At 35.8% G+C, this 17,232-nt stretch overlaps 1 protein-coding gene across 4 annotated transcripts in view; it reads right to left on the bottom strand.

The window, feature by feature from the left end:
• The window catches only part of DENND5A (DENN domain containing 5A), a 72,292-nt gene that overhangs the window by 36,003 nt on the left and 19,057 nt on the right, over positions 1 to 17,232 (bottom strand). For all 4 annotated transcript variants that reach the window (XR_014490905.1, XM_083350088.1, XM_083350089.1 and 1 more), the window contains exons 5-10: positions 11,949 to 12,136; positions 10,783 to 11,103; positions 8,744 to 8,959; positions 7,003 to 7,237; positions 4,289 to 4,439; positions 2,929 to 3,022 (exon numbers count right to left, since the gene is read on the bottom strand). Coding sequence is in view for 3 of the 4 variants with exons in the window: in XM_083350088.1 (XP_083206214.1) it covers positions 2,929 to 3,022; positions 4,289 to 4,439; positions 7,003 to 7,237; positions 8,744 to 8,959; positions 10,783 to 11,103; positions 11,949 to 12,136 (1,205 nt within the window). In the remaining variant the exon portion in view is untranslated. The remainder of the gene's footprint in view (positions 1 to 2,928; positions 3,023 to 4,288; positions 4,440 to 7,002; positions 7,238 to 8,743; positions 8,960 to 10,782; positions 11,104 to 11,948; positions 12,137 to 17,232) is intronic.

Here is a 17,232-nt window from a genome sequence, read left to right as displayed (position 1 = left end):
GGACCAGATAGGGGGTGGGATATCCATTATTCTCAGTTGTCTGCTAAATTAGAGTATGTGATCACTGCAATTTATATCATCTGCAAGTGTAATGATGTCATTATACAAATTAACCATTTACAATCTAAGACTAATAAAAATTACGCTGTGCCATTTATGTAGTTACATCATTTGTATAATGATGTCATTTTACAAATAATTTAAATTGACATGATTAAGCAATTGTTACAAATGGTTGTAAAATTTGCTGTAGTGCCTTCAAAGTTATCATGGTTTGGTAAATTGAGGTTTCAATGTATGTTCACAATAGGTAATAACAGTTTAATGGAAAAAAGCCACATGAGTGATTTTTGAGAACTCATGTAGGCAACTTTTAGTACAAACATTTAGGTAAAAGAATATCCCATCTCATAATTCAGTTTGGTATCATCACAGGTTTAACTAACAGTAACAGTATGGACAAAAGACCTCCATCTTGATTTGTCTCTTATTCATTCTCTTATTCTTTCCTACTTAACCTTACCAAGCAGTTTTTTTTCTATTCCATCATCTTGCTGGTAAAAAAAGATGGCCAAAATATGTAAGCATATGGTTGTTGTTTTTTAATTCCATTTATATCCCGCCCTTCTCCGAAGACTCAGGGCGGCTTGCAAGCTTAGCAGTTACTGATCATTGCTTCAGAGAGCAATCAGAATGAACACAGACCCTGGTTTCTTAGTAACCACCTGTAGATTACTTTTTAGTAATCTATATTGCATAACTAGAAATAAGGATCATACACTTATTTCTCTTGTTCCCTTTCCTATCCTAAACCACTCTGTTTCTTCAACCTGTTTTTTCTGTAGCTTCTTTTGTTATAAACCATATTCCGATATGATTTATACAATCAAAAGCTGGCTGAACACAGCAAAGGGAAACCTCTTTATATTCTCTTGCTCTCTTCATATCCATCTTATGTTATTTTTCCTTTCATATCTCTTTGCCTTTTTTGAAACCTGTCCATTTGGCATTTCTCATTCCATGTATTACTTAATTTTTCACTGCTTAGGTGAGCAACTGATGACATTAATGAAATGATTAAGTAGTTTGTACATTCTCTTGCATCAGCCTTTTTCAGTATAAATGTTTGTGAACTTTCCAGGTCTTTGGGTCATAAACAATTCTGTAGTTCAGTCATCTTAAGCTTTCTTATTTCACAGGTTTACTGATTTTTCTTTTTCACTTTCTAATGGAGTTCCTGAATATGTCCTCTTCTAAAAATGTTCCTGTAATTCTAGAATAAAATTTTAATGTAGCCTTTTAATATTGTTTTTTATAAAATTTCTTCTATGACTAAGCTTGAGTAGTCTCACTTGAGCTTTTTCATATATTACTTTCCTATGCCCTTTCTGATCTTAAAGCAGATCTTATTTTAATTATCTTGGTATTCCTTTATATTTGTGGACATTATTTATTTAAGCATCTTTGTCTTTTGCTTGATAATAAGTTTGCATTCAGTTGTCGTATCTCCTCTTTGTTTTTCCATCTTTCTTCAGATGTCACAATGAGATCTTTTTCTCTTGAATTTGGAGAATATTTGTTCAGGTTTTTTTCTGCTTCAATTTTCTAATGTTTTCCCACAGCTTCTCAAAATCTCTTCTACATGAATCTCTTTCTAATACAATCTTATATTCTGGCACTATGCTTTCTAGGTCTTATTTTGCTGGTACATATTAAAGATTAAAGATAGCAAGGAAGAAATTAGTGCTGTCCAGACCAGACAAAGTCATTGTGCAGGTAGATTCCAATCCTAGTGCTGGGAAAATAATTGCCAAAAGCTTGTTGAGTCAGAAGGGCAACAGGAACGTAGAGCTTGATTTCTGTGCTCTTTGGCATGCAGATCTTTTGCATAAATGTGACTTATTTCTTGCCTGCAATGACACAACTCATCTAATAGGGTCAAGTCTGTGAAGCTTTGCTGTTGCCTACTACAGTACTTCCAGAATGCAGGGTTGAATTGCTAGAAGAGTAGAGATGCATAGCTGTGCCTGATCTGAAGTTTGATACATACTTATTTTCTATAATTTTCTAGGTTTAATTCATATATCTGACATCAATAAGTCATGGTTTAATCCACAACCTATTTCTGGAAATATTTTGCTGACAGGATTGCATTTTCCTTTTTTTCTGTTTCCTATTATGCAATCCATTTGATTTTGCCCATTAGTGATGGCCGCATATAGAGACTGTGTTTATGCTGCTTGATGTAGACATTGGCAATGAACAATAAACAAATAATTGTCTTTGAAAGACTCTAATTGCACTGCTGTGTTTATCCAGCTCACATCACCAGATCCTGTCAGGAAAGTTCACTGGCTTTCTCCAGTAAGAAGAGTGCCTTCTGATCTATGGCTCTTAGGATCTGGCACAGAAACTTGTCTAAATATTACAGTCATGTTTTCTATATAATTTTCTGCCATGTGTAAGAGACTTGCCATTGCCCTCTTCTGGGTTTAATTTTTGAATTCTGTCCTCTTAGTTAGGTCGTTTTGTCTCACCCCTTAACAGCCTCACCATCCGTCATGTTGTGTATCACATTCTGCTTCATTTCCACCTTCAAAATTATTGATCCTATCATAAGCTCTGATACTGCTTTCAAGATTCCTGAAAATATGGAGCCGTTTCTCCAAGTAAAGACAGTATCTACCACAAATTACAACTATCAAAAGCTGAACCTAAGATGCCACATTCATTAACAGTGTGTCCCTTATTTTTTTCTATGCAATATATGTCAACCATTCTCCTGAATAAATAGACATAGCTTTAAAGATTTAGAATGCTTTTTCCTTTTCTTTCTTTTTTTTGGTAGAACAAAATCAGGAAAATTACATTACTACTGATAGAAAATCTTGATTCTATAATTGGATAATGTAACAGAACAGTTTTCACCTCTCTCTGATCGTTATCAAGACGCAGGTGCTCTGTGTGCTGTTTCTGTCTATCTTTCCTCCTCCACTGTGCAGGTGCATTGCGTTTGGTCCATCTAGAAAATCAAAAGTGGTATTTTTTAGATACACAAGATAAATAAGGTCAATTATGTTCATCCTGATCTGGAAGTGCTAATAATAATGCAGTTTAATTGCCAACATGTCATCAGCACCAAGTTTACTAATAAGAGTGAAACCTATGGTGTGGAACTCCAGAAGGCAAACACATGAGAGAAAATAATTACGGTATCTTTTTTGGTTTTGTTCATCCATATAAAAATGAACTATCCTTAAATGTAAGATGATCGCTGTTGTATAACTTTTAAAGTGAATGAGACTTGCTAATTCACTTTGTACATTACTCTAGGGAAAGCCGAATTTTTTTATCTACTTTAATTACAATTCCTAATTGTTTTACATTGTAATTAATAAACATTTCATTTTCCAGACAATGTCTCCATTTGCATAACATATATGTTATTTATGCATTATTTATGCATTTACATAAATGGCATGTTGTGACAGTATCGGAAGAGAATAGAAGAATTCCTTTTATTCCAAAACTGACTCAGATAAAACATTCCCTCATCCGCTATATCCTTCAGATAGGCAAAGCACGTTGACAGGAAATGAACTCTCCTACCCAGCTGTGAAACAGTGACTAAAATTCTAGAGATACTCCAGAACAGGCATGTCAAACTCGCGACGTCACATGATGTGGCACGACGTATCGCGACTTTTTCCCCATTCCGCAGGCCGGTAGTTTGACATGCCTGCTCCAGAAGAACAGTCACTCTCTTCCTATGTTGTTTATTTTTTGCACCTTGTGGCAATATTAAAGAAAGGATGGAAGAAATCTGAGAATTTTCCTCTGGAGGGGAAAAACAGAAGGAAATCAGCATTCCCTAGGCACCTTTGCAGTGGCCAGGGAGTTTCATAAGTGGCTACTTTTTCTTTTCACCAGGACACAGATGATCATATGCTATTGATTGTCAGGTCCTAAGAACCAAGAAAGACACATGGAGTTACTTCTGGGAGGTTTCATTTATTGTTCCTCACTTATAGACAAAAATCTGAAGCAACTATTTGCAACACTATAGATGTACTCTGGGAATTGCTAAGGTGGAGCCTTCTTAAGTTTCTCTCCTGACCAAATTTTCCATGTTTACTGCCTCTTTGCCCTCTAAAATGCAGTCTATTCCTCCTGAGAATCCAGACTACATTCCACCACATCGACATATTAAATTACAGCAAGTCACTTTTCTGAGGGAGAAGCTGACTCAGTCAACTATGTCATACTAATATAATGATACAGTACTCACTTATTGCTTGCTGGCCCTGTTGAAAGTACATCAGATTGTAGCCTGGGGAAAAAGCCAGGTTCATATTTTCCTTGTCCAATCTTCATATCTAGTAAATGGGGATGGACTGCAGTATGGTCTATTTTTGCCAATCTTAATTCAATAGCTTTTTCTGGGGGGGGGGGGTAGAATAAAATGTTGAATCATGTTACTATGTACCATAGCTGATGTTAAATTGTGAAATAAAAGAATGAAAATCTGAATCCTAAAAATTAACTAGGACATTACTTCTAGAAATTTATTTTATTTTTTATTTATTTATTTTATTTTAATCCCATTTATATCCCGCCCTTCTCCGAAGACTCAGGGCGGCTTACAATTTAAGCACAAACCAATGTGCTTAGCAATAGCCTTCATTCTATGTATATGCCTATGTATATACATATTCTGCACAGAAATATATAAAAAAGTAAGAGTGTCTCAATACAATTACAGTGGTATCTCATTACCCAAAGTGTGTGTGTGTTTGTGTGTGTGTATGTATATATATATGTGTGTATATATATATATATATATATATATATATATATATATATATATATATATATCTGTATATATAAAGGTTCCCCCGCACATGCGTGCTAGTCGTTTCCGACTCTAGGGGCCGGTGCCCATCTCCGTTTCAAAGCCGAAGAGCCAGCGCTTGTCCGACGACGTCTCCGTGGTCATGTGGCCGGCATGACTAGATGCCAAAGGCGCACAGAACGCTGTTACCTTCCCACCGGAGTGGTCCCTATTTTTCTACTTGCATTTTTTACATGCTTTCGAACTGCTAGGTTGGCAGAAGCTGGGACGAGTAACAGGCGCTCACTCTGCTACGTGGCACTCGGGATTCGAACCGCCAAACTGCCGACCTTCTGATCGACAAGCTCAGCGTCCTAACCTACCGAGCCACCGCATCCCTCTATCTGTATATATAGATATAGATATATAGATATATATGTATATGTATATGTGAAATTAGAACTGAAGAATCTTCTGAATGAGAAGTGAAATGTTTTCAAAGAAAAAAAAACAAGAAAATCCAGTTGCCTTTTAAAAAACAGCACTTTTGGGACAACTATGACCTGGATGACTGAGCATCTCCATAAACAGATTGGAATGCAGTAAGAGTAAATGGTTAAATAGTTCAAATTAATCAATGATTTTTTTAAAAAAAAAGAAAAATAGATAAGGTGCATGTCTTTCAGATCATCAAAAAAGATGTAATAAATCTGAGTGAAGCTGATGTAATCTTGCAAATTGATTAATCTATTCAAGAGGAGAAGGGATAGGTATAATTATGAATAAAAGAGTGAAAATGCATGTCATAAAGTATGAACTGGTTCCATCTAGATTGTTGTGGATGCATAAGAGAGAAGAAATCCATAAGCTTGTGAACCTTATATGTTACATTCTAAAAAATAGTGATAATGGAATGGTAGAGCCAGAGTAAGCTTTTGGAGGAAATTATGTAATATTCTGAATGAATGTTATCCAGGAGGAAAAAATATATATTTTGTTAATAATTAGGCAAGAGAGTACAGAAAAATTGACTGGGCTATTTAGAAACACAGAACAAATGAGAATGGTGATTGCGAAACAAAGTTTATTTGTTTCAAATACATGGTTTAATAACAATAGCCTATTCATGTCTCTATATGGAAAAGAAATTAATATAAATCTAAAAGCATGATTAACTTTATTATTTATGATGAAATATTGACAGGGTATAAAGGTTGTGACGCTTCTGGATATGAAACAGCTATGTGATGGTAGTGGATGATTAGAAAAAAATGTATCAAAGAAATAGAAGTAGTGAAATAAGTTACTGAACGCATAGTGACTGCAAAAGAGAAAGTACAAGTACTGTATGCAAAAAGCATTAGAACGGATTAATCTTAAAAATGAATGGAAAGTGGGAAAGTTTGTGGAAGCTGTGTGGAACAGAATGAGCATTATAGTAAGGTGTGGAGCTATGCTAATGGAAATTATTAAAAAAGGCTTCTTCGTGGAATTATGAAGAGCCTTTGAAAACAAAAGGTGTATTAGAGAAAGATTGTTGCAAGAAATGAAAATGAAAGAGATTGGCATATGTATAGAAACAGATGGTTATAAATAGTGTAGACATAGAAAATAAGAAATAGCTACAATTAAATAATGAGAGATGTGAGAGCAAGTTTGATAAAATTAATAATGGTTCTGTAAGTGGATAAAGGCAGCTATCCAAGGACCTTCTAGCACAGGGGTCTTCAACCCCTGGTGTGTGGACCAGTACCAGACTGCGGCATGCCAGCAACCAGTCCGCACAAACAAGCAAAGCCCCATCCGCAAGATGCAGGCAGCACACAAAACCACACAGTCTCCAGCACAGAAAAATCTATCTCCACGGAACTGGTCCCTGGTGCCCAAAAGGTTGGGGACCTCTGCTCTAGGAGAATGACTAGAAAGACATAATAAATTATATAGGTGTGAATTATTTTTAGGTACATTTTCTTTTGTTAGCTCATGTTTTTAATTTGTATTATTTTTTGTTGTCTAATCTCTTCATGTCTTTCTTACTCTAACATTTTAAAATGCTGCATCTTGTAACTGTATTTTAAATACACGAGTGAGTAGTAGCTAAATTTTATTAGTATATCGTGTCCTTTGCCTCTTACATTTATTTAAATAGAATTAAAATTTGCAGTTCTTACCAGCTTCATCAATAGTAGTGCATTTTTGATACATAGATGTGCGCAAAGTTGGTGTTCGAACATTTAACAATCTAATTTTATCGACTCTAAAGTCAAACACTCTCAAGATAGGATCTTTATCATCCCCATCGTGACACATAATCTTGTTGTCAATAAAAGAAGCAAACATCTGCGTCTCCAAAAATCTTGAGAGGAAAGGCAAATAAGGTTCAGGCTGATCAGACAAGAAGGATGCCTAATAAAGTGAAAGAATGGGTCTTTATTTTTCCTTAAATTGTAATTGCTTTTTTAAAATGACATGAATGCTTTCATTTATCTGAAGTTATTTTCTATTTCATCATAGTCTATTACATTTTGAAAAACACAAAAAGATAAAGATTCTATATTTTTCCCGATTACACATATTTCCCACTCGTATAATTGTATAAATCTAAGGAAAAATTGAATGCATACAAAGGAAGTGACAATCATAAACATTTGGAAACAACTATAGGATTCAATTAATGTACTTGATCAATTTTTAATCAATAGAAATTATAACAATACATCTGCACTTTTCTCTCTATTTTGCTGGAAGAATTCCTGTACCAGGAAAAGCTGCTGCAAATGAAATCAGATCTTTAGTTCTTTAGTCAGTAGCAGTGACTCTCAAAGATTTCAAACATGAATCTTATCTACATCCCTGTTCAGAAGATATTCAATCAGTAAGTGGAAGCATCTCTTCCTTTAAAATGTTGTGACATTTCAGATAATTGCATCAACAATATACAAAGAAGAAGGGAATTAATATTAGAAGAAAAATACTTTAAAGCTATCATGTTCTCATATAAGCCTTCCGGATGTGGCCAAGACGATTAATACAGCAAATATATCACAACAGATATACCCATTAAATAAGTATATTTTTCTCCAATCTTAATAATGTACGGTATCTACTATCATAAGTAGTATCAGAAACAAGCAAAACTCCTTAACTGACTTACAATTTGTAGACATATATTGTGATTTATCTGAACAATCACCATTCTTATTGTTGATAAGGCATATCTGTTAGGCATATGGTGATAGCCTACATAGTTGGGTTGAAAATATATTAACCATGATGTTGTGACTTTAAGATGTTAATTGGCCAATAGGTGTGTAAGTGTTCTCATGGCCATAAGAGGAAACTAGGAACGTAGCTTCTCTCTCTCTGAATTCACTGCTCTCTACTATTATTGTTTTTGCTCTGTTTTGCTGTACTGTTGGTTTACTACTGTGATAAACCTGTACAACTGTGTATTGACCTCTGGACCGGTGAGAAGATATTGTATTTTAGATTACTCCTTGGACTGTTGCTATTGTGTATGACCTGGACTGTTTATTTTTGACTGTGCATTTTTGTTCTTACACCACCTCAAAGGTAAACTACTTTTTGCTTTTACAACTCAGTGTACTCTTGTGGTTACTGTGTGACTCTTACTGCTCTCAGTACCCTTCCTTGTCTGTGCAACTCTTTGGTAGCACAAGGAGACCTCTGCACAACAAATCCTTAACAATATCCATTCACAATTTATCACATGGATCTTACAGAAATTAAATTATTGATGTTGCTGTCAAAAAATTTTTTAAATAATCTTTCTATGCCTCATTTCAGGTCTCCTATTTCCATTTTTACAAGCTATAGTATAGGCATTTGCTTGTATAAACTTGCATAAATTCTCTTCTTCCTCATTTTAAGAATTTCTATTGTCATACTCACTTTATCAAAGTTCTGCATCTGTTCTCTATTAGTAAACCACGACTCTTTGTCCTGACTGGGCTGAATAACAAATACTTCATAATCTGCAAACATCTGAGTGAAACGATTTGCAAAAACTTCCCGTATTTGAATGTTGAGCTGGTAAATCTTTAATTCTTCTTCATCACACTGCATTTTCAAATCCTTCTTGCTACTCATCTCTTCTCGAAGTTCAACCTTTAAGGAAAGAAATGTTCATACAGTAGTGGTTTAGCCTTACTATCTTGAAGAATCAAAATGTATAAGTGCTATTTAAATTGAAATGTCAAAAGTGCACCATTGTTTTATTGGCAGGCAAAATATAAAGTAACTGCATCTATATACAATAGATTAGCACCGTATATTCTTGATTAAAAATAGAGTCCAGGGGAAATTGTCTTTAGAACTTTTTAGATCCTCATACTCATATTCCCGCTAGAAGGAGGAAAGAAAAATGTGTCTATGTTTAAGTATGTGAGAATATGTGAAAGAGGTTAGTTGATATCAGGGACCACATATTACAGGCAAGTAATTGATTCAAATTTTTGTCCTGGCCTTGCCCCTTTCTTTAAATTTTCCTGATAGGTGATCCAAGTATGTAAATTGTGGCATTTAGATGATGACATGTGCATTGTTGTCTGCCCTCATTATCTTTTATCCATAGATATCCCCACAAATATAAAAGTAAGTTATACTGTATGGAGGAAAATCTCCAAGATAAGTTTCAGCTGGAGTTAGGAACATTAGACTAACAAAATGGATAAACTAGTACAGACTTCTTTTTAAAAAAAAGTCTGATTTTTTTTCCTTTGGGGGGAGAGGAGGGATCATCTTAAATTTTGAATTGTCTTTTTCTATTAAAATGTTTTTACCTTCCATACTTCTTTTTTTAAAAAAGATTCTGTGACACTTTTTTCCTGATTTAATCAGATTTTATTTGTCTTTAAAAAAAAGAAAATTAAAAAAGTCATATTTGCCATATTTAGTAGCCAATTTTGAAACATTATTCCACATAAACCTAATCTAACAGAAGAGAATGCAAGGCTATTTACAGTATAAAAGGTAAAGGTTCCCCCGCACATGCGTGCTAGTCGTTTCCAACTCTAGGGGCTGGTGCTCATCTCCGTTTCAAAGCCAAAGAGCCAGCGCTTGTCCAAGGACGTCTCTGTGGTCATGTGGCCGGCATGACTAGACGCCAAAGGCGCACGCAACACTGTTACCTTCCCACCGGAGTGGTCCCTATTTTTCTACTTGCATTTTTATGTGCTTTCAAACTGCTAGGTTGGCAGAAGCTGGGACGAGTAACAGGCGCTCACTCTGTTGCGCGGCACTTGGGATTCGACCCGCCAAACTGCCGACCTTCTGATCAACAAGCTCAGCGTCCTAACCCACTGAGCCACTGCGTCCCTCCATTTATAGTATACATTATCAATTATACCAGATTATTTAGTACCAAAATGTGCTATTACAAATATTAAACAGGTTGTCTTTATTCCTTAATAGGATAATGAATAAATAAAAGGGAGAAATTGTCATATCAGAAAAGCACTCTTTTTTGTGTCAACATCTAAGAATTGGCTAGCTGGTACCTAACCACAGATAAATTAAAACAAAAATTAGGAGGAAAACACTGTGAAAGCTCGGTGGGAACATGCTTGCCAAATTAATGAAACAATCTCATTCTTAGCTTTCTAGGTAGCAAGTTTTAAGTTTAGCAGAAAGTATATAGGTGGACTGAGAATAAAACTACTTAGCCAGGAGTGTCCAAGGGGGGCGGGGGAGGGTTTGTCAAAAAAAAAAAAGCAAGGCAGCATTTGCAGCAGGGTGATCAAAGCCTTACAGATATGCGATGTCAACACATATACAACTTAAGGGATGGATGTATCGATTTAAAACATTCATATGGCCACCAAGGATTTTGCTGTTAGCAGCAACAGCAGTTCAAGATAAAATTTCCAAACAATCCTATATTAATCATGCATTACTGTCACAGAACTAACGTTAACTATTATGCAATTTACCTTTTCTAGACTAACCCCTGTTCTTTTAACAAGTGCTTGCAGTCTTGCTAGGGTTTCATTTTCTTTCAGTAGTTCATAAGAATTCATAGTTGGTCCTCCAATGTTACCATTTCTCTTATCAGAGACTATGTCACAGGTCCTGAGACTTTTCATCATCTTGGAGGCACTTTCATTACAATGTAGGTTTCCCTCAGGCGGAATCCCAAAAGCCAAAAGTACTTCAGAGACTTCCTGAATGAATTCAAGTTTATTTGGAAATTGAGGCAAGTCTTCTGGCAACTCGACATAATGGTTGTCTATATCCACAAAACACAAATTTGCCTAAAAATTAAAATGGGAACAGAGACAAGAGTAATCATAAGCTGAGGCTAAACATTTAGGAACACTCTATATGAAAAACACACACTCTGTATTTATTTAGCGAAAGACATGGAAATTTATTAACAAAAATAATACAAAACAACGCAACCCTTTTTTGCTTATGCCCCCCAAGCCTCTTTTACCTCTGTGACTAGCCTCATAGTTGCTGTTAATAGATTATAATTATCTATATCTAGAAATATGGCCCGCATTGAGGACCACTGATCTAACGGATCACAGGTATTCCATACTCAATATAAAAATAGATATATCCCTTGTTGCAAAAATAGTTAAGTATTCCCAGTTCACCCTCTCCACAGTGATTTCCAATCACATAATGGCAGCAATATATTGTCTGGCTGATTTTTCTCTCCATCTATTTAGAGCAGGGGTGTCACACTCACAACATCACATGGCATGTTGCGATGTATCGTGACTTTTTTGTCATTGCCGGCAATGGGGTGTGCATGGTTTTGCTATGATGCATTTGGCCCGAGGGCCGGCAGTTTGACACCCCCGATTTAGAGCAACAGAAAGCAGAAGAAATTTTAATTCCTCCTCATATATTGATTAGCCATAACCTAATCATAGGAGTGGTTGCCCTACTAAGCAAATAATGAGGCTTTGAAAAGGTTGAGGAAAGGATGAGTGATGATTCTGGTTACCATGCATTTCCTCCTTTAATAAGCTATCACTCTTCTTCTAAGGGTTTATATGCACATCAAGAACAGATTTGAAATGAATTCAGCATTCTTTTTTGTAACTTTGATAAGCAGTGAAATTAAGCTTGATAAATTTTTTCTCACCTCTTGAGGGAGCTCCAGTTTAGACCGGTCATCAAGCCCATTAGAGTGTAATCCCATTAAGTATGGGACAGGAGCGTCTAGGAAATGTAGGAGAGAGGCCGGAAGGATAGGAACATAGACATGTTGCCACTGGAATGGAAACATCAGTGCTGTGATTGTCTCTGCAACAGTCATCAGTCTCTGGTAATCTAAAAAAGCAGAACAATTGAAAACAATCCCTTGAAAAATTTGATTGGCACAAACATAGATCCTTTATTCACTGATTACTAAGGAACAAACAGATTGAATGAAAATGCAAAAGAGATACATTGAGCTGTTTTTATAAAAATACTAAATATTAAAATTGTTAAGAGTAGGGACTAAATATGAAATAAAATATGTATTTTATATGTCTATGCACTATATATATATATATATATATATATATATATATATATATATATATATATATATATATATATACACACACACACACACACACACACACACACATATGTATATATGTATATGTGTATAATATACATATTATTATACTCCAAATTATAAATAATAAAATATTTATTTTTCTTTCAAACACTGCATAGAATGAAGGATGCCATTTTATATTAACTTGCATTGCATGGAGACAGATTATCTTTTATTTCTCTTAACCCCTATTGTATTGCAACTATACCAGCAAGGATAAAGGTTCTGTCATATCCACAGAATCCCCTATGAGGCATTATAATTTCAGTGGATTAAATGATACCCCGTTTTTTTTAATACTACATGAAATAATTAGTGTTTCACTTACAATATTCATAAAACCTATTCATAATGTCACTGTAAAAATCTTAAGAACATCCTTTGTTTTAATCTACATAATCACCATAATCACTACTGTAGGCTAAGCCAAAGATGTGTTTTATCTCAGCACTCAGAAATGTGATCTGTCCCAATGCATATATATCACAGGTCCTAAAGACATTATTTGACTTAACATACATAGAAGTATGATCTTGGGGGAGGAAACAATTATATTTCCTGTTGCTACCCAGCAGAATACGATTGAAATCTATATTATCACTCTACTGGTGAAACGATTTCATTGGCTTGGATCCTGTATGACCTGGGGGAAAGAATCTGATGGCTGGGAATCATGCTTGGAGCAGCTCAACCTCTGTTAAGCACTATAAAAGAGCAGAATATTGTTGAGACAAGAAATTTTTGAAAAGACACCATTCCTTCACCCAGCCTAACAATTATTTCTCAGAACTGCTAGAAAGCTGTATACTGTGGTCTAAGCTGAGAGGGAAGTAGGTGATTAAAAACAATCCCAATTCAGAGATGTGAAACTGTGAATACAATTAATATTTACATTTAGGTCAAATGTAGATTTGAGAGCTTACATGTAATTAATGCAAAAACACATCAGGAATTGGCATTCACAACTGCAGTATTGCAGGTATGGAATATATGTGACAGCTGAGGCTCCTCTTTTCTCCCACACTACCGCCACTGAATACTTTAATAAGGTACATGTACCTTGCTGATATATTGAATATTGCTGCTACATTACATTTGTCATTAAGCATTCTCTGGATAATAATTTATAATAAATACAGCCATCGCACATTCACTGACAAACACTGGTCGTGATGCAACTCCTGCCCCAGAAATATTATGCTCAATTTGTAAGATATATTTAGAATATGTAGAAGGAGAAATCTGAAAAAGGACAAAATCACATCCACTGATTTCATGGAGTTGGGCCAATATTTTTAGCTGCTTCCCCCCTGTATCACCAGGCTCCTGAAAGAATAAAGAAGCAAATGCTGACATCTATTTCTGCTAACAGCTGAATCTGAGCATCAACTGGGAGGCACCAAATGCTCTAGTCATTTCACAAAGTTACAAGGCAGAAAGTGACAAGTGAGAAAAGAGGGGGGGGATAGAAATCAGTTAAATAAGGCCATGATTACTCTGCTGGTCTGTAAGATATTTCAGATCTGATTAACAGTCCTGGTTAATACAAATCCTGGCTTAGTAAATGAATAAATGCAGTTAATAGATATGTATCGGTAACTGAAAAGCTTGACCCAAATGATGGATTCACTCATCTACCCAAGCCTAATGGATTAAGATTGGGATGTTTCTGAATAGGAATGGGAATGCATTATTATTGTACATTTGTGCATTGTTACTGTATCTGAGCAAAATGGTCTTAGGGTCTTTTTATTTGACTTTGATCTTTCCAGCTATCACACTATTGACAAACGTACAATAAATTAAAAATAATTTCTTGGATTCTGTAATTGTTTTGCATACAGCTGAGGTGTCCAGAAAGATCAGCTATACTGATACTGAGAGAAGATCAGAAAAATCATGCCTTATCACATTTTGTTTCATTGATTATGTCCTGCTACGTTGGCTCTTAGCTACCGCATAGCTTTTCTTTATTATGCTTTATCAGACCAAATGACTATTTGGCTAGTTCTGTTTCTATAGCAACTAACCATAAACCACATAATACATCATGATTTCAATTTCAATTTCAGTTGCTATATATTACAATTATTGGAGGGGGGAGAGAGCAGGGAGCTTCTTATTTATTTATAACATTTATATGATTGTCCATCTCACAAAAAGTGACCCTGGGTGATGTACAACAAGGGTCCCCAATCCCCGGGGCATGGGAACCAGGCTGTGCAAGTGGCGGGCGAGTGGCATGCATGTACAGCTCTATTTGTGTGAGCAGTGAGTGCTCCCACTTGGGCACAAAGCTCCAGTTGTGTGAGCAGTGGGTGCTCATGCATGAAACTCCATGGAATTGCTGATGTGTGCACAACCATCTCCTTCCCCCCACTGATCTGCCACGCCGGAAAGTTTGGGGACTGCTGGTTTACAACAATCAATTAAAATAATAAATACATAAAACAAACATTATTAAAGGTATAAAGCAGTCATCATTAAAAAATAAAATCACAAGGCACAGGAGAGAGTGAATCAGCCACTGTGATGCAGCCATCGTAAGATTTCACCAGAAGTTTTTAATTTCCCAGTCTAAGACCGGAAAAGTAGGACAGGGAAAGTCATCCAAATCCCATGCCTAAGTAAGGAGTAGAATCTGTGTTTCCCCATTCCAAGACCAGCACTTGAATCAGTATCCCTCCTTCTTTCATTCCTCCCTCCCTCCTCCATCATTCCTGCCATAATATGCCGAGTTAAGAATGCAAATGACCAACTGTCTGCAAGGAATATACATCTTGCCATTCCCCACCATCCAGTCAGAGCTGAAGAAGCTTCTTGGATGAGAAGCCAAATGTCTTCAAAGAAAAACAAGGTAGTCCAATTGCCTTTTGAAAAAGCACCTGGTTGACTGAGAACCTCCATAGACATTTGCCGAGTTAACAGTTAAGCACAATAATTTTATATAATATGTATGAGATGTAGCTATGTTCCTAACATAAGTACATAGAAACAACTATTTTAAATTATAGCAGCAAGTCTCTAAGCCCACATATAAGTTACATTCAACATGTTACCCGAATCAACATTTAACCAAATCAAGCTCTACTGAATTAAACCTATTCTCTAGGTTCATACAACCTACTAAAATGCAAACTAGACAATCAGATTTTTTTTACTATATGAAGCTAGTGATGTCTCTGATGTAATAGTCTCGACATCACCTTTAAGGACATGTTTATGGATAATAATGGAAATCATTAGCCATAACTTTCATCTTAGATGTTTTTTCAGCTTCCCAGCCAAGCTATAGCCCTAGTATTGCCTGGGGATCTCCTAGGTGTTGCTAGTGGCTGAGGCTTTGATAAAGCAGTACAACATTATAACAACAGCTAAATATTATCTGAAGACATCTGCACAGAAGTTACCAATTGCGCAATATGTCTGAACAGTATATATTTGGTAAAAATACTTTTTCATTACAGAATCTAGCAAGATGAACACATTATTATGCAAATATTTGCTGAGAAAACTAGTTGCGTGCATTTAAATTATGGCTGTATTGATTCGGTAGACTTTCTTGTTTTATTTTATTTTTCTGCTTCAGCATAAAGCAGGGCAAAGGATTAAAGTCATATCTTGTGTCTTTGAAGCTTTATGGGATTATTTTAGATATTCGTGGAAAAAAGCTTTTTCCCTTTCAAAAGATTTTAAAACAAGTGAAGCATGATGAAATGTACATATTCTAAGTAGGTACTTAAGAGTCAAGTTCAAGTCTTTATTCTGTGTTTGGTAAAAAAAAAGGCAAAAAATTAAAACTACCAATTACACTTTCTCATTTGGGACCACTCATTTACTAGAAGTCAATAAAACAAAACTAAGAAATAGAAAAAACACATACACAACCTTCAAAAAACTTTGGAAAGGCTTCAGAATCTCATAATATCTAAGTATGCACATGGGGCAAAAGAATATCATTTCCATGAGGACTGGTGTCAAAATGAGGAACCTCTCCAAATATTTTTGCACATCCCACCCAGTGGTGGGATTCAAATATGTGAACAACCAATTCTCTGTGTGGATTTCCAGAAATCCATTCTGGGTCTGGGCAACAAAAAATTAGCTACCGGTTCTGCTGAACTGGTGCGAACTGGCTGAATCCCACCACTGATCCCACCTATTTATTAGTTCGATGTTTGGCCATCAATATTGCATCTACCTGAAAGAAACACTCTCACTTACTTTACTTACCAAAATCTTTACTACCGTATAATACAAAAGAAGAGAAGTACACTGCTAATGAAAGAGCCTTGGTGGAGCTGTGGGCTAATGCCTCCTTAAGTAACACCAGCTGCCTGCAATTAGTGCAGGTTCGCATCCCACCAGGCTCAAGGTTGACTCAGCCTTCCATCCTTCCGAAGTAGGTAAAATGAGGACCCAGATTGTTGGGGGCAATTAAGCTGACTTTGTAATAATGCCGCTTGGGTGTGTGTGTGTGAAAGCCCTAATAAGCAGGCATATACATAGAATGAAGGCTACTGCTAAGCTTGTAAGCCGCCCTGAGTCTTCGGAGAAGGGCGGGATATAAATGTAATAAAAATAAAATAAAAAAATAAATAATGATGAACCAGTTTGGTATAGTGGTTAAGATACTGGCCTAGAAACCAGGAGACTGAATTCTAAGCCTACCTTTGATACGAAAGCCAGCTGAATGACTTTAAGCTAGCCACTCTTTCTTAGCCCCCTACCTCTCAGCCGGTAGGAGGATTACCATGGGTATGTTTGCTACTTGAGTTATATATTGAAAAGATGAAGTATAAATGTAATACAAATAACC

This window comes from Vipera ursinii, assembly GCF_947247035.1.
Source record: "Vipera ursinii genome assembly, chromosome: 1".
NCBI lineage: Eukaryota > Metazoa > Chordata > Lepidosauria > Squamata > Viperidae > Vipera > Vipera ursinii.
This window is presented reverse-complemented; position numbering and strand designations above follow the sequence as displayed.